The 27,548-nt window shown below is 36.2% G+C and overlaps 1 protein-coding gene across 7 annotated transcripts in view; it reads right to left on the reverse strand.

The window, feature by feature from the left end:
- EPHA6 (EPH receptor A6) overlaps positions 1–27,548 on the reverse strand; it is an 872,130-nt gene that overhangs the window by 95,330 nt on the left and 749,252 nt on the right. For all 7 annotated transcript variants that reach the window (XM_058731672.1, XM_058731667.1, XM_058731668.1 and 4 more), the window contains one exon: positions 9,135–9,344. In XM_058731672.1, coding sequence (XP_058587655.1) covers positions 9,135–9,344 — 210 coding nt within the window. The remainder of the gene's footprint in view (positions 1–9,134; positions 9,345–27,548) is intronic.

Here is a 27,548-nt window from a genome sequence, read left to right on the forward strand (position 1 = left end):
TTTTGCTTCCCTTCTCTTATGTTCATCTGCTTTTGATTCCCATGTCCATATTATGCTCAACATCTGCTGTTATCAGTTCACTCAAGTAGCACAGTTCAAAGAAGTTCTGTGCTGACAACTACCATTAAGAGTTTGGGTCTCTCAGTCTGTGATCCAAGCTGGTGTGTGTAGTGTTCACCTCTTGAACGGTTATTGAAGAGGACTCTTGCTTTGCATTGAACACATGTTTTCTTTGGTTTAGTATAAAGCTTTGTTGCCCTTTCGTCCCCACTGTTGTGGATTTGCTTTCTGGCATTTGGCCTCAGAGTGCAGAGATGTTCATTTCTGAGAATACAGCTTCCACACATTAGATCATTAGAATTCCCTTTACAGAAAGTTTATATTGACAAAGATGAATAAAAACTATTAGATTTTCTTCTCACGAATTAGTCCATGAGATACTTGCTGGTTCAAGGGCACATTTTTCCTTTGAAATTAGGAAACCTAATATGACACATTGATTTCTTTCTCTTCAGCTCATTATAATGGTCTATATATCAGACTGATTTTGACTGAGTGCTATCATAGTGTGTGAGGAGTCATTCTTTTGTTTTCCCCAAACTGTATAATTCCTTTCTTAGTGACGAATTTGGTTCCTCTCACCAGGATTTCATTGTTTTTCATTCTTCCAAGATTTATTTGTTCACCACCATTTTATTGAAAAATAAGTTATTTAAATCTTCACATACAGCATTCTGATAACATTGCTATTTTTCTTACTTTTTCCCTTTATGAAAAGTATTTACATTCACCTAGGCTGCTGAATTTACATTTGCCTAGAAGAAACTATCATTTCCCTTACTTTAATTTTTCAGTGAATTTTGTGCAGGTGCCTGTCCTCATATTCTATTTATGCTATTAGATGTAGCTTTTGGGGACTACTAGGCTTCATCGTCATCCACCTAAGATAAGAGTCTGCCTTTGTTTTTTTTTTTAATTTTTTTTAATGTTTATTTTTGACAGAGAGAGAGACAGGGCATGAGTGGGGGAGGAGCAGAGAGAGAGGGAGACACAGAATCCAAAGCAGGCTCCAGGCTCTGAGCTGTCAGCACAGAGCCCAACCTGGGGCTCGAACCCACGAACTGTGAGATCATGACCTGAGCCGAAGTCGGACGCCCAACCAACTGAGCCACCCAGGCACTCCAAGAGTCTGCCTTTGTGCTTTAAACAGTCATACCCCCTCCATTTTTAGCTTGGCTAAATCTGAAGGAGCAATTGAAAAAAAAAATCATTCTTCTGGTTCATTTAAGGTGGACTTAGTGTAACATGCATCTTACCAAATGTTATATCTTAGTACAATGTCACCTCTACCATCAGTGACTTGAAACACTAGTAGGATACCTAAAAATAAAGTTTTATTTTTCAAAATCTAAGACATTAGAAACATTTCTCAGTGAGAGTTCTTTTATTCAGTGCATCAGATATAAGATTTAAAAATTTTTAATGTTTATTTATTTTTGAGAGAGAGAGAGAGAGAGAGCGAGCAGTGGAGGCGCAGAGAGTGTGGGAAACACAGAATCTGAAGCAGGCTCCAGGCTCTGAGCTGTCAGCACAGAGCCTGATGCGGGGCTTGAACTCTCAAACAGTGAGATCATGACCTGAGCTGAAGTTGGAGGCTTAACCGACTGGTGCCCCAGATATTATAAGATTTTAAATAAAAATATTAAAAAAATTTTTTACTGCAAAACTTTTTACTGTAACTCTTTTATTTAAAGTATACAGAAAATGAATGAAAATTCTGAGTATGTTTTATTAGCAGGTTCAGCATAATCTCCAGGTGAATCTTAATTACTCATGTTAAAGTACTTAAAGGCAGAATAGTGAATGATCTAAAATAATTTTTATCTCACCTTTACTAAAAATATTTATTGTTAAAGGTGGACATATCTCAACATTCAAAAATTCCCTTCAGAAAGTCAAGCCAATTTATATGCACTTGAATTAGGTAAAGGAGGAAGCTTGTGTAGATTTCCCCTCAACTTTGGCATAGGCATGTAAATAAGTCCCCCTCCTGCTGCTCCATTATTTGCTATAATTAGCTCCATGTTGGGTATAGACCATGACTTTTTAGATTGATAGAGTTGACTTCTCTTATACCTTATGTAGAAGAGGGGAAGTTAAGAGGTGGAGCTTGGAAGAGGTCTTATGAAAGCAAAGTAAATAGAATTAAGATGTTAACAGAATTGTGATTATGCAGATTATGTGCTGTCAGTTGTGAGTGTCCATATTTCCACTAAGAAAGTAATACTCATATGGAATTGCTGCTCTCAAAGGAAAAAGCAAAGTTTGCCGTGGATAACATAAAATGAACACAATTTAAAGTTAGAATCAAAGAGTTTTAGAATTTTTAGCAGATATGGTGATAAAATAATTCTTCCATTTTGTTTTGATCTTTAAAGTATAAAAAAAGTAATCATTATAGTTGAAAAAATCTGTACAGTGACTGCCATTGTATTTTAAATAAAATTTATCTCTTGAAACAGGTAAGTGTGAGCCATAATATATCTTTGAATGTTCTTTTCAGGTAAATAGGACATCATTTCCATAAATGAGAACAATGAGTCTTAACATTTTCAAGGTAAGTTTAAGACTGGTTGCTTAGCAATATTCCAATGAGAGAGAGTCCCTCCCATGGAATTGGATATAAAACATTGTCCATGTGAATGTGTGTCAAGATTCAGAAAAGAGAGATTTCTTAGCATCTAAATTATAAACAGACAGAAAACCATGTAACCAAATGAGAACAATTCAAACTCAGTAAATATTGTATGATTAAGTAAGCCATGTATCAATAATTGTACATGTATTGTCAGGTGGGGTTCATAATCATTCGTCAATCTCTCCTTACTAAGTGCCTTGTAAGGTTGGCATGTAAACAAAAGGCCTCAGTCCTTGTCTAGATCCCATTTTTGGGCATTTTTGTCCTAGCTTTAGCCCCCATGCACATTTCTTGGTTTTCATTAAATTATCAGTTCTCAAGGTCCCTTTGCAAAGGCTTGATGTATTTTAGCACAGGGCTTACCAGGAAATTCTCCTACTACTACTGGCACCTTTAGTTCTGCATTGCCCCTTCTTGGTGTCTGCACACTTATTGGTTTTATTATGTTTTACTATATTTGGTTACTCTTGTTCCCCTCTCTGTGTTATCATTTATCCATGCTCAAGAATCCCTTGATTTTTGGTTGTTGGCTCTCCAAAGGAATAGGACCTTGAATGTGGTAACTCTATAATAAATTCCGTGGAGTACATGCTGAATGAATAGGTCTTAGATCTGAAGCAGAACATCAAAACATTCTTAAGTTATAGGAAGACATACTAAAATTTCTACTTGTATTTGTCATAACTCTCATTCCTTTATTTACTTTAGTGTTTTATAATGTAGATAATATGGTCTTATATACTACATGTATATATCTTCTTCTGCTTTTTTTTTACACGTATATATCTTCTAAATAAGGCACTAGAATAATTGTTACTAGTTGTTGGCAAAGTAATCTCTCTTGTCACATCTCTTTCTGGTCTGGTCACACTGACTCCAATGGCCATTCTGCTCATCTGCTACATACTGATCAGTAAGTTCAGTGCTATGGTCAGTACTGGAATCACACGGGTCACTCTATCTTTCCAGCCTGTCTGTTTACCAGTTCTTACTGCTCTTTGCTGTGGTATGTGGCTCTCTAAATTGGTAAAGTCATCTTAATGGAAAATGTCTATTTGTTCTGCTCTTATTTTGATTAGGAAGGGATAGTTTCCATGTAGCATACTTATATTCCAAGAATTGTTTTCCTGAAGATTACAAAAAAAAAATACTCATCTATGATGTCTTCCTGTTTTTTTTAATTTTAATTTATTTTAATGTTTTTTTTCAGAGAGAAAGAGAAAGAGAGAGAGAGAGAGTGCGCGCATGCGTGCTCACGCGCAAATGGGAGAAGGGCAGAGAGAGAGGGAGACACAGAATCTGAAACAAGCTCCAGGCTCTGAGCTGTCAGCACAGAGCCCAATGGATGCAGGGCTCAAACTCACAAACTGAGAGATCATGACCTGAGCTGAAGTTGCACAGCCTAACCGACTGAACCACCCAGATGCCCCTGTTTTTAAAACACTTCACAAGCCTTCCTTTCCGAATACTTCTGATGCTGATTATAAAAACATTTATAAATAATAAGGAAGTAACAATTATAGTTACACATAAGAGAAAAAAATAAAAATCATTTAAGGTAAAAGATATATTCTATGAAAGTTATATACAGGTAACACTTAAAAAAATAAAATCATATTTTAAAAAATGTATCAATGGAGCATGCTCTTTAAAGTTATTTTCATGTAAATGTTTTTATAAAACAAAGAATAACTTCATATAAATAACCATCCTTCTCCTGTATTTTATTACACAGGATGTGCTTGAGTTTAGGTATATCTTCACTAGGCAGTAAAGTTTTCTAAGAATCTCATTCCTTTTAATAGGAAATACAGAAAGAATTTGGGGACTAAGTAATTTATATAAAGTCCTAAAAATTTGACATGCAATTGCAACAGAATGCCAATGCTCAATCTCACATTACCCTGACGACTTTGAAACAGAGTGCCTGTGACCCTTTACTATAATTTTGCTTTGTAATCTAATGCCGTTAACGGCCATCTCTAATATTCTCTGTCTTGATTAATGTTGTCGCCATTCAACTAGTTGTTCAATCTAGAATTATTGGTGTCATTTTTAAATCCTTCTTCCTCCTTATAACTCATATCTAATTAGTTACTGAGTCTTGTAAATTGTATCATCATCATAATAATTTTCAATTCTCTACTCTGCTCTTTATTCCAATTGCTGCTGCCCTAATTAAAGCCATATGGCCTTTCTGGTCTACAGCAATAATGCCTTAACTTGTTTCCTGTAACCAGTCTTCCTGTCCTTCAATCCTTCCCTCCTTCACACTGTTGTCAATAATCTCATAAGACATACATGTATTTTGTTATTCCCCTATTTAAATAAATCAGTGTCTCTCTTAATTTTAATAGAAAACCTTCAAATTTTTGAAGTGCCACCCACCTACCTTCACAATTATTCCTAAGGAACCTGAGTTGTCCACTGCTCCTCTCCATTCTAAACTGTCCACATTTCCATCAACACATCCATTCACTTCCACAAATTTCCATATCTTTTTCCTCTTTTTGTTTCCTCTATCTCAATTCCCCAACAATCTGCCTAGTGAAATTTTTTAACATTTCGTTCAAATTTTAATTTTTTGTAAAGTCTTCTCCAGAATTCTGCTTTTTGGTACTTCCATATTTCTTTTTAGACCTATATGTCAACAATTAATGCTCTGAATAACAAGAAAGCATGAGTCTACCCTGTAAAAGGGTAAACTCTTTGAAGGCAAGAATGCTAGTGTTTTGCTTGAAAATGGTCATATTCATTATAAAGTGAGGTAATCAGTATGGTATTTCGTACTCCAGGAGCCTTTGAAGAGTTAGGTATTTCTGAGATTAAAAAAAAAAAAGTCCTTAATCACAATCCCTTCAACAATGATGTTGGAAAACCTGAACAGCTACATGCAAAAGAGTGAAACTGGACCATTTTCTTACACCATACACAAAATAAACTTAAAATGGCTTAAAGACTTAAATGTGAGATCTGAAACCATAAAAATACTAGAAGAGAGCACAGATATAATTCTTTGGCATTGGCCACAGCAACATTTTTCTAGATATGTCTCCCAAGGCAAAGGAAACAAAAGCAAAATTAAACTATTGGGACTATATCAAAATAAAAAGCTACTGCACAGTAAAGGGAATAATCAACAAAACAAAAATACAACCTACTGAGTGGGAGAAGATATTTTCAAATGATATGTCTGATAAGGGGTTAGTTTCCAAAATATATAAAAAACTTAAAGGACTCAACATCTAAAAAAACCCCCAAATAATCCAATTAAAAATGGGTAGAAGACATGAACAGACATTTCTCCAAAGAAGATATACAGATGGCCAACAGACACGTTAAAACATACTCTACATCATTCATCATCAGGGAAATGCAAATCAAAACCATAATAAGATCACCTCACAACTATCAAAGCGACTAAAATCAAATACACAAGAAACAAATACACAACAATAGGTGTTGGCGAGGATGTGAAGAGAAAGGAACCGTTGTGTACTGTTGGTGGGAATGCAAGTGGTGCAGCCATGGTGGGAAACAGTATGGAGTTTCCTCAAAAAATTAAAAATAGAAATACCATATGATCCAGTAATTTCACTAATGGGTATTTACCCAAAGAATATTAAAACACTAATTTGAAAAGGTATATGAACCCCTGTGTTTACTGCAGCATTAATTAAAATAGCCAAGAAGCAACCCAAGTGTCCAATGGTAGATGAATGGATAAAGAAGGTGTGGTATATACAGACAATGGAATATTACTCAGCCATAAAAAGAAGGAAATCTTGCCATTTGCAACAACATGATGAATCTAGAAGGTATAATGCTAAGTGAAATAAATCAGTCAGAGAAAGACAAATGCCATATGATTTCACTCATATGTGGAATTTAAGAAACAAAGCAAACAAACAAAGGAAAAGAGAAAAAAAAAAACAGAGTCTTAACTATAGAGAACAAACTCGTGGTTGTCAAAGGGGAGGTGGCTGGGGGAATGGGTGAAACAGATGAAGGCGATTAAGGGTACACTTATGTGATGAGCCCTGAGTAATGTACAGAATTGTTCAATCACTGTATTGTATACATGAAACTAATATAACACTGTACATTAAACTGGCATTAAAAACAATAAAAAGTACTGAATCACATTATTTATCATTCAACTGATACCTCCTAAATTAAGCAACTTATTTCTTAATTGAGACATAATCTATAGCTTCTAAGAGGCACTTTTGGAGAATTAATATTCTGGTTACCTAACTTGATGTTTAATTCTGTAGTCAGATTAAATTATAATAGCATTGTTCCAGTCTCTAAAATCATGTAAGACAGAAGAACATGCTTGGAATCTGGATTTCAAATCTGACACAATAAAACCTACATATGCTTCAAAATTTGGGGGACCCTGCCAATTTTATTAGCACCTTAAATTTAGTTATGAGCTTCCCATTTTAAAAAGTAGTTAAAATATTATTTAATAAGGATTTCAAATATATCATATAGGCATACAAAGAGTCTAGTAGTTATTTCCTATTTTATTCTTTATTTTCTGTATCATTTTGTTCTTTTAGTAGATCACATTTGTTGGAATTTTTATAAATATTATATTGCATAATATTTTTAAAAATGTTTTTAATGTTTATTATTTTTGAGAGAGAGACACAGAGCATGAGGGGGGAGGGGCAGAAAGAGAGGGAGACATAGAATCCAAAGCAAGCTCCAGGCTCCAAGCTGTCAGTATACAGCCTGACATGGGGCTCGAACTCATGGACCAAGAGATCATGACTTGAGCCGAAGTCGGATGCTTAACCGACTGAGCCACCCAGGCACCTCATATATTGCATAGTATTTATATAATAATTTTAAGCACCATTCTCCAAGGTTGAAAATAATACGCATAATAGAAAAATCTTATCTACACTGTTCTGTAACTTGAAAAGTTGCTTCAAGTTATACATTAATAAAAAGAAGAGAAAAGCCTTGAAAAAAAAGAAAAATGTATGACATCTTCCAATTAGAAAATAGAGTTGGAAAATACTGCTTTTAGGGCATCTGGTTGGCTCAGTCAGTTAAGTATCCGACTTCGGTTCAGGTAATGATCTCACAGTTTGTGGTTCTATCCTGACAGCTCAGAGCCTGGAGCCTGCTTTGGCTTCAGTGTCTCCCTCTCTCTCTGCCCCTCCCCCAGTCACACTCTGTCTCCCTCAATCATAAAATAAACATTAAAATTTTTTTGAAAAAAAAAAGAAAATACTTCATTTTTGAAACGAACAATTTATTTTGAGACATGATAGATTTTTATTTTTATGAAGGCTTTTGGTCAAATTAAAAGATAAATAGATATTGCTACCTTATATGTCAGGCTCTAAGAGATTAATTCATTTTGCTTAGAAAATAATGAAAATATCATCAATAAGGTGATATAGAGCATTTTACACCATAAATATGGTAAGGGCATAATATGTTTCATTCATAATATTAAACTTGCATCCCTTCTGGAGTAATTGAATACACTGATGTTTCAAAAAAACTCATAGAAAATGAGATAAAAGGGAACTAAATAATGGATTTGTCTCTTTTAAAATAATGTGTAAGGTTAGAGAAAAGAGGAGAGGATAAAAACAACTTGAATAATTTTACTGACTTACTTTTCATTGAAGGTGACTGCCAAGTCAATGGTGAAGGTTTTGTTTAAAAAAAAACAACATATAGTATAGTTTTACAAATTATTAGGTTTAAGATAGCTGAAGAAAGACTTTGAGCCTGAAATCATTGAAACAATAATCAAAAAGGTTGGTGGAATTAACTGGTTTTGGGGCATTCAGAAATGCTTAAACTATTAATGAATTAAGTTGAGATCATATAATCTACAGTGATAGTTTGGTCTAAAGTTTTAGCCTATTGTTCTTGCTCGCACAATTCCCAAGCATCAGTCAGAAAAAAGTTTAGAGGGTACTTATGTATCTCTAGAGAAACCTATCTTGTTCATCTTTAAGTATGATCAGATCAATCCATAACATTTGTTGTGAGGGCAAAAAAAAGTAATTTCATAACCATTGTTTCTTCACTATCACTGACTTAATTGATTCACCATTGTCCTGTATAGAACTGCATTTAGGAAATAATTATTAAACATCAAAAATGCCTTGGGAAAAGGAAGATTTGTTGTAAAGGCAGTCATGACATGGAACTCAAGCATGATATTAAAGTCCAGTACAATGAAAGAAAAAAACAGTTAAATATAAGAAGGTGTTTTTGTTTTTGTTTTTAAACCAGGCACTCAGATAAAGCAATTATTTCTCAATTAAATAATGATGTTAAATTGTGAAAATGAGAGGTGTGAGTAGAAAATCAGGAAAGCCAAAAAGGATTATTCTTATAACATTAAAAATAATAAAGGTGAACAACTTATATATTGGAAAAGGACATGCAAACTTACAGTTGTTGTATAAGCAGCCTCTGGATCATCTTCCAGTACCCGGGAGAGACCAAAATCGGAAACTTTGCATACTAAGTTGCTGTTGACCAATATATTCCTAGCTGCTAGATCACGATGAACATAGCCCATATCAGAAAGATACTTCATTCCTGATGCAATGCCTCGGAGCATACCGACCAACTGGATGACTGTGAAATGGCCATCATGTTTCTGAAAGATAATTACAATTGTTTACATTGATTTATTTTAATGTAGCATGTGTGCGTGCATGCATGTGTGTGTACATGTGTGTGTAGCATTAAGTAAAACCCTTGAATTTATTTTACTGGATCCAATAATATAAGCATCAAATTTGCTGATCAAGAAATGTAAGAATTTGTTTGACATTTAAAAGAAAGGAAAAAGTCTAGCTGGAAGTGACAAAGGAGAACAAAGGATAAAAGAGAACCAACCAAATTAACTTCTAGAAAGAAAGATTTCAAAAACTTTAAGAAGAGAGACTGAAGTCAAATTAGGTAGCAGCAATGACTCCCAGAGAATAGAATTTGCTTCCCATAGTTGTGAGTTCGGGTGGGCAGAAGGACTGCAAAACCCCTTGGTTTGCATAAAAGCTGTGTGATAAACTCGAAATATGAGTAAGAAATGATTACTAGGGAAAAGAAAACTTGTTTGCCTAAACAAGAAACAAGTTTAGGGAAGCTATGGGAAAGAGAAAAAAAATACATGCAAACAGAAAATAACGAGATTTTCCAATTCTTTCATTATATAGAGCAAATAGAAAGGAAGTTGTTGGCAACTGACTGAAATCAGGACTATTTTAGTGCCCAGGTGGGAAGATTAAATAAAATCATATGAATAACAAGCCAGGCACAGCACTGGTATGTAGCAGACAATCCCTTGATTGTGCTATTTCTTCTCATTTGATTTAAAAATAACATATGTTTTTTAAAAAAATTTACATCCAAATTAGTTAGCATATAGTGCAACAATGATTTCAGGAATGTAAGGGGCCCTGAGGGATCTACTTCTGAAACATGCTTTTTTAAAAAGGAAAAGAATCTAATTGTCTTCCATGTAAGATGTGTGCCTCAATAAGGCCAGATACAAACAATACTCTAGAAATTAGAGAAAAATAAAATAAAAATACTTTAAGTTTGGAAAATAACGCATATTGCTCTACAAAGTTATTTGGAGATAGTTGTCTTAAAAGGAGTTATAGAGAAACATGAAAAATTCCCAAGTTGGTTTTATATGTTAGGTGACATTTATTTATGAATGTTATTAAAATGAATATCTAGTAAGAGACAGATGCATAAATAAGAGTTACCTTAAAATTTGCCAAGTTAAAAAAGTTTTAATGGATATCTGATTTAGAACTATAATGTGGATTTAAATACAGGGATGATCTGACCATATCACAGTGACACAGTATCCTATACAATGAGGATTCATTCGTCACTTAAATGAATAAGCTTATACTACAAATGAAATAAACTTTGTCTTTATATCAACTCATCTTCCTGACAGCTCTCTGATAATATCTCCCAACTCAAGTGCAGAGTAAGGAAAAGAACTCTCAAAAGAAACAGTCTATGTAGGAAGAGTATCCATTTAAGCAGGTCCTTCTTTATAATTAATGTATAAAAGATAACCTAGCAATGAAAATCTTTGGTGTTATTAGCTCTTTATGTTTCCAATCCATCTTCCTAGACAGTGCACTATTAGATGAAATCTGCCTCTTCTATAATGTACACTACCTACCTCTCCTCTATTAGGACTCTCAAAGCCACTGAATGGAATTCAAAGCATAAATTCTTTCAGCCTAGAAAGGATTACACTACATTTAAAGAGGTGGCTCTTTTACCTATTAGAAATGAAGTTGCCTGGTACAGTTCTCATCAATGTAGAATTTCTGCATGGTAGGAAATGTGAATGGACCATCTGAAAACTAAGGAATGCCTCAGTTTTCTTATCTCTACAATGAGAATAGAATAATCTAACTCAGAGGTGCAATGAGAATCACATATAAAACATATAGCACAGCCCCTGACTTAATTTAATAGTTATTATTTCATAAAACCTTACAGTACTACAATTACATGTATTTCTTATAATTTTAATATAAATTAATATTTAATATAAATATTTAATTTAATATCAGAAATTCTCCTCTTACTTTCCTGAAAAATCAATGGGCAACATACACCCTTACATCATAAAAAGAAATAATTTATTTAATACCAGGTTGAAATTTAATTTCCTATCTTTTCTGAGAGTGACACAAAGCACCAAGTTATTTCTTTAAAAAAAAAAAAAAGACTACTTTTTTAGAGCACTTTTAGCTTCACAGCAAAATTAAGAGGAAGAGACAGAGATTTCCTATATATCTTCTGCCCTTTGCACATGCATATGCATAACTTCCCCCCAAATCATTCCCCACCAGAATGGTACATTTGATACAATTGATGAACCTACATTGATACATCATGATCATCCAAAATGGGTGGTTTGCCTTAGGGTCCATTCTTTGTGTTCTACATTCTATGGGTTTGGACAAATTTATAAAGACATAAACACATTATAGTTTCATACAGAGTATTTCCACTGTCTTAAAAATCCTCTGTGCTTCATCTATTCACCAACACCACCACTCCTCCCTCCCCCATCTCCAAACCTTGGCTACCACTGATCTTTTACTTTCTTCATAGTTTTGCTTTTTCTAGAATGTCATATAGTGGAATCACACAGTAGGCAGTCTTTGCAGATAGGTTTCTTTCACTTCATAATATGCATTTAAGATTCTTCCATGTTTTTCATGGCTTGATGGCTCTATTCTTTTTAGTGCTGAATAAAATTCCTTTGTCTGGATGCGTAACAGTTTCATTTATCCATTCACTTACGAAGGACATCTTCATTGCTTCCAAGTTTTGGCGATTATAAATAAAGCTGCTATAAACATCTGTGTTCATAGCATGTTTATAGTTGCAGGCTTTTATGTGGATGTAAGCTTTAAACTCCTTTGGTTAAGTGCCAGGGAGGGTGACAGCTGGATCATACAGTAAGAATATGTTTAGTTTTGTTAGGAGACCCCAAATCTATCTTCCAAAATGGCTGTACCATTTTGCATTCCTACCAGCAATGAATGCATTGCTTCACATCCTTACCAACATTTAGTGTCAGTGTTACCAGTTTGGGCCATTCTAATAGGTGCATAGTGGTACCTCATTATTTCAGTTTGCATTTTCCTGATGACATACAGTGTGAAGCATCCTTTCATAAGCTTATATGCCATCTGTATATCTTTGGTGCCGTTACTGTTAAGGCATTTGGTCCATTTTTAAAATGGCTTGTTTTCTTGTTGTTGAATTTTAAGAGTTCTTTGTATATTTTAGTCAAGTCCTTTATCAGATGTGTCTTTTGCAAATATTTTCTCCCAGTCTGTGGCTTGTCTTCTCATTCTCTTAACATCATCTATTGCAGAGCATAAGTTTTAAATTTTAATGAAGTCCAGCTCATCAATTATTTTTTTCTTGGATTGTGTCATTGTAGTTGTATCTAAAAAGTGTTTGCCATATCCAATATCATCTAGGTTTTTCTATGTTCTCTTCTAGCATTATTATAATTTTGTGTTTTACATTTAGGTCTGTGATACATTTTGCCTTAATTTTTGTGAAGGGTGTAAGATTCTGTGTTTAGTTCTTTTGTTGTTGATTTTGCTTTTTGTTTGTTTTTATTTTTTGCATGGGGATATCCATTTGTTCCAGCACCACTTATTGAAAAGACAAGTTTTGCTCCATGGTATTGCTTTTTCTCTTTTGTCAAAGACTAGTTGACTATGTTTATTATAGACTTTCTATTCTGTTCCATTGGCCTGTTTGTCTATTCTTTCATCCATATCACAATGTCTGGATTATTGTTTATAAGTCTTGAAGTCAGGTAGTACCAGTCCTTTGAGTTTGTTCTTTTTTGATATTGTGTTATCCATTCTAGGCCTTCTACCTCTACATATAAACTTCAGAATCACTTTGTTGATGTCCACAAAATAACTTACTGGGATTTTTATTGGGTTGCATTAAAAATATATATCAAGTTGGAAAGAAGTGACATTTAAATAATACTGAGTTTCCTTAATCATTAACATGGAATATCTCTCCATATGTTTAGTTCTTCTTTGATTTTGTTAATCAGAGTTAAGGTTTTCCTCATACAGATATTGCACATATTTTGTTAGATTTATACCTAAGTTTTTCATTTTGAGGGTGCTAATGTAAATGGTATATGTTTTTAATTTCAAATTCCACTTGTTCATTGCTGATATGTAGGAAAGCAATTGACTTTTATATATTGTATATTAACTTCGTATTCTTCAACCTTGCAGATTGCAAGGTTTTTTCAGATTTTCTACATAGACAATATGTTATTTGTAATAAGGACGGTTTTATTTTTTCCTTCCTAAGCTGTGTACTTTCCTCACTTTTTCTTGTCTTCTTACATTAGCTACTATTTCCAGTATGATAGTCAAAAGGAGTAGTGAGAGTGACATACTTGCCTTGTTCCTGATCCTGGTGGGACAACTTTAAGTTTCTCACCATTAAGTATGATAACTATAGGGTTTTTTTGTAGACAGTTTTTATTAAATTTAAGAACTTTCCTTCTATTTCCAGTTTACTGAAAGTTTTTTTTTTTAATCATAAACTGGTGTTCGATTTTATCAAGTACCTTTTTCTATTTATGTGATCATGTGATTTTTTCTTTTTTAGTCATTTGATGTGATAGATGACATTAGTTGATTTTTGAAAGTTGAACTATTCTTGCACATCAGGGTAAATCCCATTTGGTTGTGGCTGTAATTCTTTTATACAGTGCTGGATTTGATTTGCTAATATTTTTGTTCCAAGTTATTTTTTTTTAAATTTTTTTTAATGTTTATTTATTTTTGAGACAGAGAGAGACAGAGCATGAACGGGGGAGGGGCAGAGAGAGAGGGAGACACAGAATCAGAAGCAGGCTCCAGGCTCTGAGCCATCAGCCCAGAGCCCAACGCGGGGCTCGAACTCACGGACCACGAGATCGTGACCTGAGTTGAAGTCGGAGGCTTAACCGACTGAGCCAACCAGGCGCCCCTGTTCCAAGTTATTTTTTAACAGCTTTATTGAAGTACGATTCACATACCATATATTTTATATTTTTAAACTATGCAGATTTATCATTTTTAGTGTATTCACAGAGTTAGGGTAACTATCACCATAATCAGCTTTAAAACTTTATAATAATTCCCCAAAGACATTTTATACTCATTGGCAGCCATCCCCCATCTCCTCCAATTTCCCCCACCAGCCCTAGACAACTACTAACCAACTTTCTATCTCTATAGTTTTGCCTATTCTGGGTATTTCATTTAAATGTAGCCATAAAGCATGTGGTCTTTTGTGACTGTATTCTTTCACTTAATATAATCTTTCAAGGTTCACTCAATATTTTATTATTTTTACTGATGTATAATATTCTATTCATTTTTTAGTACCTCTATCGGTTGATTGGTTGATAAACAGTAGAGTTATTTCCACTTTTTGGCTATCATACAAGATTATCTATCTATCTATCTATCTATCTATCTATCTATCTATGGTTACATATATATCCCTCCTTTTTTTTAAGATGAAGGCACTTAAGTTCTATTCTTTTTAGCAAATATCAATTATACAATGCAGTGTTATCAGTGATAGTCACTATGTTTGTTATATGTTAGATCCTCAGGACTTACTCTAACAGAATGTGTGCATCCTTTTACAAACCACCCTATTTCCCCTACTTCCCCCACCCTTGGCAACCACTTTTCCACTCTCTGTTTCTATAAGTTTTATTTATTACTATCATTATTATTATTATTATTATTATTATTTTCCACATATAAGTGATGCCAGCAATATTTGTCTTTCTCTGTCTGACTTATTTCACTTAGCACAGTATCTTTCAGGTTTACCCATGTAGTGGTAAATGGCAGGATTTCCTTTTATTTAAAGGCTGATTAATATTCCATTATATCTTTTCCAGGTTTTCTTAATTCATTCATCCATCCATCAACAGACACTTAGGTCTTAGATTATTTCCATATCTTGGCTGTTGTGAATAATGTTGCAATGAACATGGGAGTGCAGATATCTCTTAGAGATAATGGTTTAATTTCCTTTGGATATATTCCCAAAAGTGGAATGCTGGATCATATGATAGTTCTATTTCTAATTTCTTGAGAACCCTCTATACTGTTTTCCAGATTTTCTGCACCCATTTACATTCCAACCAACAATATACAATGGTTCCCCATCTTCATATCCTTGTCAGCATTTTTATTTTTATCTTCTTGATAATAGCCATCCTTAGAGATGTGAAGTAATATCTCATTGTGGTTTTGATTTGCATTTCCCTGATGATTAGTGATGTTAACCATCTTTTCATCTACCTGTTGGCTATTTGTATATCTTCTTTGGAAAAATGTCTATTTGGGTCCTTTGCCCATTTTAAAAATTGGGTTATTTGTTTGTTTGTTTACTGTTGAGTTGTATGAGTTCCTTGTATACTTGGGTATTAACCCCTTGTTGAATATACAATTGACAAATGCTTTCTCCCATTCCAGAGGTTACCTTTTCATTTTGTTGATAGTTTCTTTTGATGTGCAGAAACTTTTTAGTTTGGTGTAGTCCCATTTGTCTATTTTACTTTTGTTGTCTTTGCTTTTGGGGTCAATCCAAAAAATCACTGCCAAGACCAAAGTCAAGGGACTTATCCTCTATGTTTTCTTCTAGGAGTTTTATGGTTTCAGGTCTTATGTTCAAGTTTTTAGTCCATTTTGAGTTAATCTTTGTGTATGGCATAATATAGGGGTTCAGTTTCATTCTTTTGAACGTGGCTGTCCAGTTTTCCTAGCACCATTTGTTGAAGAGACTTGTAATTTCCCATTGTTTTTTCTTAGCTCTTTTTCATAAATTAATTGACCATATTTGCATTGGTTTATTTCTGGGCTCTCAATTCTGTTCCATTGATCTATGTGTCTGTTTTTATGCCAGCATCATACTGTTTTTATTACTAGACCTTTGTAATATAGCTTGAAATTAGGAAATGTGATGCCTCCAGCTTTGTTCTTTTTCTCAAGATTGCTTTGCCTTTTGGGGCTCTTTTATGGTTCCATACAAATTTTAGGATTATTTGTTGTAATTTTGTGAAAAATGCCGTTGGAATTTTGATCGGATTGTATGAGTCTGTAGATTGTTTTGGGTAGTATGGACATTTTAAAGATATTACTTCTTCCACTCCATGAGTATTCTGTACAGAATAATTTTCCATTTTTTGGTGTTATCTTCAATTTCTTTTTTCAGTATTTTATAGTTATCAGTGTACAGATCTTTCACTTCTGTGGGTAAACTTATTCCTAATTGTTTTATTCCTTTTCGATAAAATTTTAAATGGGATGTTTTTCTTCATTTCTCTGACAGTGTTTTGTTAGTGTACAGAAATGCAACTAATTTTTGTATATTGATTTTGTATCCTGCAACTTTACTGTATTTATCACTAACAGGTTTTTGGTGGTGTCTTTAGGGTTTTCTGTATATAATATCATGTTACCTGCAAATGGAGACAGTTTGACTTTTTCTTTAATGATTTAGATGCCTTTTATTTCTTTTTCTTGACTAACTGCTTCAGCTAGGACTTCCAATGCTATGTTGAATAAGAGTGGCAAGAATGGACATCTTTGTCATGTTCCTAATCTTAGAGGAAAAGGTTTCACTTTTTACCATTATGTATGATGTTCACTATGGGTTTCTCATATATGGCCTTCATGACATTGATACTGAATTTTGTCAAATACTTTTTCTGCATATATTGAGATGATCATAGAATTTTTATCCTTCATTTTGTTGATGTGGTATATCACATTGATTGATTTGTGAATGTTGAACCATCCTCGCATCCCTATAATAACTCCCACTTGATCACATTGTATGATCCTTTTAATGCACTGTTGAATTTAGCTGGCTAATATTTTGTTGAAGATTTTTGCATTTATGTTCATCAGGGATATTGGCATGTAGTTTTCTTTTCTTAAAAAAATTTTAATGTTTATTTTTGAGAGAAAGAGAGAGAGAGAGAGAGAGAGAGAGAGAGAGAGATACAGAGAGCATGCGGGGAAGGGGCAGAGAGAGACACACACACACACACACACACACACACACACAGAGAATCCGAAGCAGGCTCCAGGCTCCAAGCGATCAGCACAGAGCCTGACACGGGGCCTGAACTTACGAACTGTGAGCTCATGACCTGAGCTGACATCAGACGCTCAACCGAGTGACCCAGGCGCCCTGTAGCTTTCATTTTTAATTAACATTTAAAAGTAATACTTTTTGCTTATGACCACCAGGAGGCTGAGTTTCCACTCATCTGAGTAGGTATTTTGAGTGTAGTGCTGCTGATGAAATTTAGAGGCTTTTTTTTAAGGAAGAAAAAGATGAATTTTATCCCAGATATTTCACAAGTCTGAGTAATGCGGTGACTTTTCAACTTCTAGACTATGTGTTTCTATTGTATTGTGGAGTCAAATTAGAATTCTAGAAAGCACAAAGGGAAAAGGCAGGCCAAGGAAACAATGCTTCCATTTGGCAAGAATTGTGCTTCTTCCTTGTGAGAAGATAAAATGCTGTGAGAGGGCCATCTGTGTTTTGAAATAGCATTTTCACTTTGTCAGCAAAAAATTCACAGAATTGATTAAATATAGCAAAAGTTACTTTCCACAATATATTTGCTTGAAATATTTATACAATTAATATTGTTAATGAAAGAAAATGTGTAGAAAATGTTTGTTAAACGGTTTTTATGATTCCTCTTACTTAGACCCAATATAGGCTATCGAGTTGTCACAAAGAATTTAATTTTTTGCCAGCAGAGGAAGCTTTTGTTTGCCAAAAGAAGAACCATTTTCACATAATCATCCATATCCAAGTTCAGGGAAGTCCAAAATTTGTCAAAACTCAAAAGGGCCTAAAGCAATAGACATCTTTTACTTGAAAGCTTTTGAGGTTAAGTCTTATTTAGCACAATATAATTAAGCCAACATTTATTAAGCATTCCAGTTAGCTCTTGATGCATAACAAACTATCCCCAAAACTTAGTAACTTAAAATAATGACAGTCATCTGTTTGGGTCACAAATGTGTAGCGTGGGGGCACCTGGGTGGCTCAGTCAGTTAAGGGTCTGACTCTTGATGGTGGCTCAGGTCATGATCTCATGGTTCATAGGTTCAAGCTCCACATTGTGCTCTGAACACTGACATTGCAGAGTTTGCTTCCGAGTCTCTCTTTCTCTCCCTCTCTCTTTCCCTCCTCTGCTTGATCTCTCTCAAAATAAATAAATAAATAAATAAATAATAAAATAATTTTTAAAAATCCACTAATGTGCAGCTTGGCTAGGGGTTGGCTCTGACGGTTCATGTTTGTTCAGGAGTCATTAAGTAGGGCAGCTCATCTGGGCCTGGAAACAGTTTCCAAGATGACTCATTCATAAGTCTATCAAGTTTGGGCTGGCCATTGACCAGGAGTTCAAATGAGACTGTAGCTGGGAGCCCTTGGCTCTTCTTTACATGGACCTCTCCGTGGGATAGACTGTGTGCTTCCTCACAGCATGGTGAATGGGTTCTAAGAATAAATGTTCTAAGACATAGGAAGTGGGAGCTGCCAATTTCTTAATCCTGATACTGGCTCAGAAACTGGTCAAACTATATTTTGTACTTTTCAGTATATAAATCTTGCACTGTTTTTACTAAATGTAATTATTTTATTCTTTTTGATGCTGATGCACATTTATATGCCATAGATCCATAGTTTTCACCAAATTCTCAAATAGATCTCTGACTTAAAAAAGCCAAAGACCCATTAATCTAGTCAATGCCCCCTCTTTTCCAGTTTAACAGAGGGGAGACTGAGTCCTAGGAAAGTTATACAATTCATCCAAGATAAGTAAATGAGAGAGTTGGGCTTCAAATGCAGGTAGATGACTTCTGAATGGTTAACAAATATTTGTCAAATTATAACCTAAGATTCAGCTTCATAGGGGAAGAAGCATCCATTATCTGCATATTTTATTCTAATTATTAACTTGAGCTTACCAATGGAGTCTCACGAAATTGGCTATTGCTCCAAACTGAGCTCTAAAGCCAACCAAAACCAAAGCAAAACAAAATTAAAGCAAATAAAATAACAAATAATGAAACATATTTTTCTGATTATGGAAATAATATGAACCCATTGTGAAACATTTGGAATACAACAGAGAGGGAGGCAAACCATAAGAGACTCTTAAATATAGAGAACAAACTGTGGGCTTATGGGAGAGGCAGGGGAGAGGAGAAAATGAGTGATGGGCATTGAGAAGAGCACTTGTTGGGATGAGCACTGGGTGTTGTATGTAAGTGATGAATCATGGGAATCTACTCCCAAAGCCAAGAGCACACTGTATACACTGTAAGTTTAACTTTACAATAAATTATATTTAAAAAAACCATATAACATAAAAAAATTTTGGAATACATTAGGAAACTATAAAAAGAGATAAAATTCATTCATATTTAAGAGCCACCATTTGGTAGTCTAATTTTTTATGTTATTAAAATTAATCTCATATTGTTAATAGTATATTATGAAAATAGCAATGATATTACCCTATAAAATATTGTCTACAAAGATGATATAGTTTATGTTGTATAAATGTACCATATTCCTATAAGTTTTGCTTATTTTCAGTTTTTTTATTATTAATTAAAACTTCAGTGAACAATAACATATACCCATCTTTGCATGAGGATAAATTCTAGAAGACTTTATACATTAAAGACATAAACATTATGAAAACCCTTGATGTAGGCTGACCAATTGCTTTTCAGAAAAAATGTTATTATGCTAATCTCTATAAGCCTATATGACAGGGTAGATCTCAGCACACCCTTGCCACTATTCACTAAAGCAAGAAAAGTTTTGTAGCATGTACTGAAAAAATACCATTCCCTGTATTTTATTTATTTTTATTATTTATTTTTATTTCTTATTAGAATGTAAGATCTGCAAGGGCTGGGATTTCTGTTAATTTTGTCTACTACTCATCTCTAATGCCTTGAGGAATGCCTGGTGCCTAGCAGGTGTTCAACAAGTATCTACAGAATAAATGAATAAATGAATGAACGAATGCATGTATCCTTTGAGCTGCCTTGCTCCTGTGGTTCGCTCCTGATGGTTTTCTTAAAGCTTTTATTCAAATTCCAGTTAGTTAACATGAGTGTAATATTAGTTTCAAGTATTCAATATAGTAATTTAATACTTCTATATAACACCTGATGCTCATCACAACAAGTGCCCTTCTTAATCTCCATTACTTATTTTACCCATCCCCCTACACACCTTCCCTCTGGTAACCATCAGTTTGTTCTCTATAGTTAAGAGTCTGTTTCTTGGTTTGCCTCCCTCTTCCCCGCCCCCCTTTGCTTATTTGTTTTGTGTCTTAAATTCCACATACAAGTGAAATCGCATGGTATTGGTCTTTCTCTGACTGACTTATTTCACTTATTTCACCTCCAGGTCCATCCATGTTGCCGCAAATGATACGATTTCATTCTTTTTTATGGTTGGGTAATATTCCATTATATCTATATACCACATCTTCTTTATCCATTCACCCAGTCAATGGACATGTGAGTTCTTCCCATAGTTTGGCTGTTGATGACAATGCTGCTATAAACATCGGGGTGAATGTATCCCTTTGATTTTGTATTTTTGTATTCTATGGGTAAATACCTAGAAGTATGATTGCTGGATTGTAAGATAGTTCTATTTTTAACTTTTTGAGGACACTCCATACTGTTTTCCAGAATGGCTGCACCAGTTTGCATTCGTACCAACAGTGTGAGAGGGTTCCCTTTTCTCCACATCCGTTTCAACACCTGTTTTTTCTTGTATTATTGATTTTAGCCATTCTGTCAGGTGTGAAGTGATATTGCATGTAGTTTTTTTGTGGTGTCTTTGTCTGGCTTTGTTATTAGGGTAATGCTGGTCTTGTTAGAGTTTTTTTTTTGTTGTTTGTTTTTTTACTGTTTTTAAATTTTTTTTTTTTGAGAGAGAGAGAGTTTGTGTGAGCAGGGAGGGGCATAAAGAGAGGGAGAGAGAGAATCTAGGCAAGCTTGGCACCATCAGTGCAGAGCCTGATGCAGGGCTCAATCCCACCAACTGTGAGATCATGACCTGAACCGAAATCAAGAGTCAGATGCTCAAAGACTGAGCAACCCGGTGCTCCAGTAGTACTGGTCTTGCAAATAAGTTTGGGAGTGTTCCCTCCTCTTCTATTTCATGCAAGTTATTTAAAAATTATTTTAACTACTCTTTACCACCAACCTTTGGAGAGAACTACATTAACTGCTTTCATTCAGTATTACAGCAATCACAATTCCAACAGCAATACACGGCCTCCTTAAAAATGAGATTTTGGTGTTTGTAAAGAAGATAAACCACTTACTCCATGTTCTGTCATGGGACCATACAACGTAGAATATGTACTTCTAATTCCCATGGCCAAGACATTTTCAGGGGTCCATGAGGTCGAAGCTATTTTTACAACAGCACTAAGACATATATCTGCTCTTTTTCACTATGGTGATATTTGTACTAATGGAACAAAACTCTTCTGGGTAAAACCGCAGAACCCGTAACACAAATCAAGGGTCAAGGTTGTGGCACCAAACCAAACTGTACTAGTATCCTCCATCCTCACGTTCTTCTCTGCCACATGAACTAAACAAACACACAAAAAGAAGACAGTTTTGTATATGAGTGAGATATATTTGATGAAGCAGTAATATTTATTTATTTTATTAAATGTCAGCCCCTGATTACACACTCTCAGGATCAACCCCTGTGGGGGGTAGAAGAGAGCAGGACCGGGCAGTAGAAGAACTTAAAGTGCAGTGCATTCACAACGAATGCCTTGATATATCCTATGGAATATCCTGGATCTGGGAGAACTCTTTGGAGTTGGTTCAAATTGAGGAAAAGTGTCTGGGTCCTTATTACCCTCACATCACTCAACCATTGGCTGAAAGCTGATCCTGTAAAGTGTCACGATCTTTGATATGATAGCTTTCTCTACCTAGGCCATTTCCCAGAGAGGGGCTCAGGTAAGGAGTATCAGCTACCAAAACTCTAGAACTTAGAGCAATAAGGGAGATGATCTTGATGTTTCCCCCAGTGAAGTGTCTTCATGTGTATCTCCTTTTAGAATCTGCTTCCCAGCGTGCCCAACCTGTGACAATCTCTCTCTCTTTCTCTCTCTCTCTCCTATTTATAGAATGTGGGCTTGATGAAAGAGAAGTTCCAAACATAGTTTTATATTCTTTTAGGAACTCATACTACTATTATTGATGCATTATTCTAGGGGGAAAATGCTAACATTCCTTAAACACTGCAAACCAGTCGCAGTTATAAACTTCTTATTCTGATCTTACTCAATGTTTGTTAACAATTCTGTGATATAAGTGTATTTATTATCTCCAATTACAGATGGTCAAACTGAAGGACAAAGATATTTAATAACCTAATAAATAGTAGAGTCAGGGCTTGAATCTAGGCAGACTAATTCCAGAGCCTGTATTCTTTTTAATTGGAGTTGTCTAAAAAGGAGTTGACCCAAACTTTACCATAATGACCCAGTCTGGGCTAGTTTGGGCAGCATAATTTGCTTAATAAAGCAAGGTACAAAAGAGCTCTGAGAACTCTAAGCCAAAAACAAACAAACAAGAACATTCTAGGTAAACCAACAAATGAGGACCTACTTATGTATGTCGCTGAGTGGAATAGTCCCATTTATTCACACATGAGGTATGGCATAAATCTATTTCTCTACAAATGATACAACTCTCTCCTTTATGCAAAATCTATATTCCCTTTTCTAGTCCTTGTCAACATAGGCTCCTCAGGTGTGGTTTAGGACATACTGGTTTTCTTGAACATGGTAAATGGTTAATAAATGGTGACCAAGTTAAATAACTTTTGGTACCATCTTGTAGTGCACTGGTTGCTATATTATTCCTATTGTCTTATATTTTTAAAAAAGCTGCTTTCTTTCCTTAAGCTAGGACACAGGTTTTCTCCCTTTTATGTAGCAGCTCCATCACAGCATCCGCTATACTGCCATGCCTTGTGTCAGCACTCGATAAATATTAATTCAAACTGAATTGAATTGTTTATGAGGGGAGGAGAAAAATGTGAGAGTACTGAGATTTAATATCTTTGGGCTTCCTACTAGAGATTAATCAAAAAGAAACTATGAATTTTTTTTTATGACACATGGTTTTTCCCCAGGAAGGCAGATTCAAATGAAAGAGAGTGAATGTGGCATATTTACACACTGCATCTCAGAGCTTAGTAGCTAGGATTCAGTTTGTCTTCATTCTTCTTTTTCTCTGCTGTCTCAGCCTGATTGCAGAGAAACATGGAGCTTAACCTCTATGTGCCAGAGAGGGTGAGCCTGACGGGGAGGTGATTTCTGAAAGCTATACATAATAATGCCTGCTACTTCTGAACACTGCAGAGCTCCACCGGACTGTCTCTCAGACCCCGAAGCAAAACATCCACCAGACTTGAGCAGTCATTGGCAAGTCACACTGTCTTCACAATGCAAGTAATGCAAACTCTGGATGATGCTTCTCAAGGCCCTGCTTGAAGTGTTCTGCTGCATAAACACTTTAAGCCTCTCAGGAGTCCATTCATCTTAGGTTGAGCTCAAGTACCTAGCCTGTGCTGAGGACAAATGTAGGAATCGAGTGCTATGCTGTCTTGAAATCATCACATCGTTGTCTATTTTTTGGAAAAAAAAAATTCAAATTCTATGAAAACACAAATATCAGCACATTGCTCCTTTCCTTTAAAACCTTCCGATGACCTTCAGTGAAGAATAAAGTGCAGTATTTAATACAGACATGACCCTTGCTTCCATCTCTACTGTCATGTAACTTATTCTCATTCAATTTCTGTGTGTGTGTTTAATTCACCCATACAACTTGTTATTTCATGTCTGGTGTGCTGTGCTTATACAGTTCCCTCTTCCAGGAATGTCCATGTAGCCTTTGGTCACGTGAATTTTTCAGGAGAGGTATCATGTCTTCTAGGAGGTCTTGGATGAATCCCCAAGTTCATTCTTTCAAATAATTCTCACTGAGAATCTACTACAGGTCAGTTATTGCTCTAACTGCTAGAGTCAGAGTGGGAATCAAAAGAGAAAGGTGCCTGTTCCAGTAGCACCAACATTTAATTAGAGGCAGAAAGACAGAAAATAAATAGGTAAGAAATACATGAGATACTTTTAAATAATGAAGAACTGTAAAATAAATATAATGGAGTAATGTGAAAAGAAGATGATGTGATGGAGGGTGTCAGTAGTTCCCAGCAGGAACAAATGGCTTAAGTTGAGAATGAGTTTGGCATGCTTGATGAATAAAAGCCAATGAGGCCAGAACTTGTTGAGTGACAGGGAGACTAGAGAGGTAGGCACAGGCAATATCAGGTAGGGTCATGTAAGCTATGGTGAATGGTCTGAAATATATTCTAAAATAATGACAAGTTAGAGGAGTTCCGGAAGATGGCGGCGTAGGAGGACGCTGGGCTCACCGCGCGTCCTGCTGATCACTTAGATTCCACCTACACCTGCCTAAAGAACCCAGAAAACCGCCAGAGGATTAGCAGAACGGAGTCTCCGGAGCCAAGCGCAGACGAGAGGCCCACGGAAGAGGGTAGGAAGGGCGGCGAGGCGGTGCGCGCTCCACGGACTGGTGGGAGGGAGCCGGGGCGGAGGGGCGGCTCGCCGGCCAAGCAGAGCCCCCGAGTCTGGCAGGCAAAAGCGGAGGGGCCGGACGGACTGTGTTCCGACAGCAAGCGCGACTTAGCGTCTGGGAGGTCAGAAGTTAACAGCTCTGCTCAGAAAGCGGGAAGGCTGGAGGACAAAGGGAGGGAGAGCTGCTGAGCCCCCGGACGGCAGAGCTCAGCTTGGCGGGGAACAAAGGCGCTCGCCAGCGCCATCTCCCCCGCCCATCCCCCAGCCAAAATCCCAAAGAGAACCAGTTCCTGCCAGGGAACTTGCTCGCTCCGCGCAAACACCCAACTCTGTGCTTCTGCGGAGCCAAACCTCCGGCAGCGGATCTGACTCCCTCCCGCTGCCACAGGGCCCCTCCTGAAGTGGATCACCTAAGGAGAAGCGAGCTAAGCCTGCCCCTCCCGCCCCCGTGCACCTTGCCTACCCACCCCAGCTAATACGCCAGCTCCCCAGCACCACAAGCCTGGCAGTGTGCAAGTAGACCAGACGGGCCACACCACCCCACAGTGAATCCCGCCCCTAGGAGAGGGGAAGAGAAGGCACACACCAGTCTGACTGTGGCCCCAGCGGTGGGCTGGGGGCAGACATCAGGTCGGACTGCGGCCCCGCCCACCAACTCCAGTTATACACCACAGCACGGGGGAAGTGCCCTGCGGGTCCTCACCACTCCAGGGACTGTCCAAAATGACCAAACGGAAGAATTCCCCTCAGAAGAATCTCCAGGAAATAACAACAGCTAATGAACTGATCAAAAAGGATTTAAATAATATAACAGAAAGTGAATTTAGAATAATAGTCATAAAATTAATCTCTGGGCTTGAAAACAGTATACAGGACAGCAGAGAATCTCTTGCCACAGAGATCAAGGGACTAAGGAACAGTCACGAGGAGCTGAAAAACGCTTTAAATGAAATGCAAAACAAAATGGAAACCACGACGGCTCGGATTGAAGAGGCAGAGGAGAGAATAGGTGAACTAGAAGATAAAGTTATGGAGAAAGAGGAAGCTGAAAGAAAGAGAGATAAAAAAATCCAGGAGTATGAGGGGAAAATTAGAGAACTAAGTGATACACTAAAAAGAAATAATATACGCATAATTGGTATTCCAGAGGAGGAAGAGAGAGGGAAAGGTGCTGAAGGGGTACTTGAAGAAATTATAGCTGAGAACTTCCCTGAACTGGGGAAGGAAAAAGGCATTGAAATCCAAGAGGCACAGAGAACTCCCTTCAGACGTAACTTGAATCGATCTTCTGCACGACATATAGTGAAACTGGCAAAATACAAGGATAAAGAGAAAATTCTGAAAGCAGCAAGGGATAAACATGCCCTCACATATAAAGGGAGACCTATAAGACTCGTGACTGATCTCTCCTTTGAAACTTGGCAGGCCAGAAAGGCTTGGCATGATATCTTCAGTGTGCTAAACAGAAAAAATATGCAGCCGAGAATCCTTTATCCAGCAAGTCTGTCATTTAGAATAGAAGGAGAGATAAAGGCCTTCCCAAACAAACAAAAACTGAAGGAATTTGTCACCACGAAACCAGCCCTACAAGAGATCCTAAGGGGGATCCTGTGAGACAAAGTACCAGAGACATCACTACAAGCATAAAACATACAGACATCACAATGACTCTAAACCCGTATCTTTCTATAATAACACTGAATGTAAATGGATTAAATGCGCCAACCAAAAGACATAGGGTATCAGAATGGATAAAAAAACAAGACCCATCTATTTGCTGTCTACAAGAGACTCATTTTAGGTCTGAGGACACCTTTAGATTGAGAGTGAGGGGATGGAGAACTATTTATCATGCTACTGGAAGCCAAAAGAAAGCTGGAGTAGCCATACTTATATCAGACAAACTAGACTTTAAATTAAAGGCTGTAACAAGAGATGAAGAAGGGCATTATATAATAATTACAGGGTCTATCCATCAGGAAGAGCTAACAATTATAAATGTCTATGCGCCAAATACCGGAGCCCCCAGATATATAAAACAGTTACTCATAAACATAAGCAACCTTATTGATAAGAATGTGGTCATTGCAGGGGACTTTAACACACCACTTACAGAAATGGATAGATCATCTAGACACACAGTCAATAAAGAAACAAGGGCCCTGAATGATACATTGGATCAGATGGACTTGACAGATATATTTAGAACTCTGCATCCCAAAGCAACAGAATATACTTTCTTCTCCAGTGCACATGGAACATTCTCCAAGATAGATCATATACTGGGTCACAAAACAGCCCTTCATAAGTTTACAAGAATTGAAATTATACCATGCATACTTTCAGACCACAATGCTATGAAGCTTGAAATCAACCACAGGAAAAAGTCTGGAAAACCTCCAAAAGCATGGAGGTTAAAGAACACCCTACTAACGAATGAGTGGGTCAACCAGGCAATTAGAGAAGAAATTAAAAAATATATGGAAACAAACAAAAATGAAAATACAACAATCCAAACGCTTTGGGACGCAGCGAAGGCAGTCCTGAGAGGAAAAT

This window comes from Neofelis nebulosa, chromosome 5, assembly GCF_028018385.1.
Source record: "Neofelis nebulosa isolate mNeoNeb1 chromosome 5, mNeoNeb1.pri, whole genome shotgun sequence".
Lineage (NCBI taxonomy): Eukaryota > Metazoa > Chordata > Mammalia > Carnivora > Felidae > Neofelis > Neofelis nebulosa.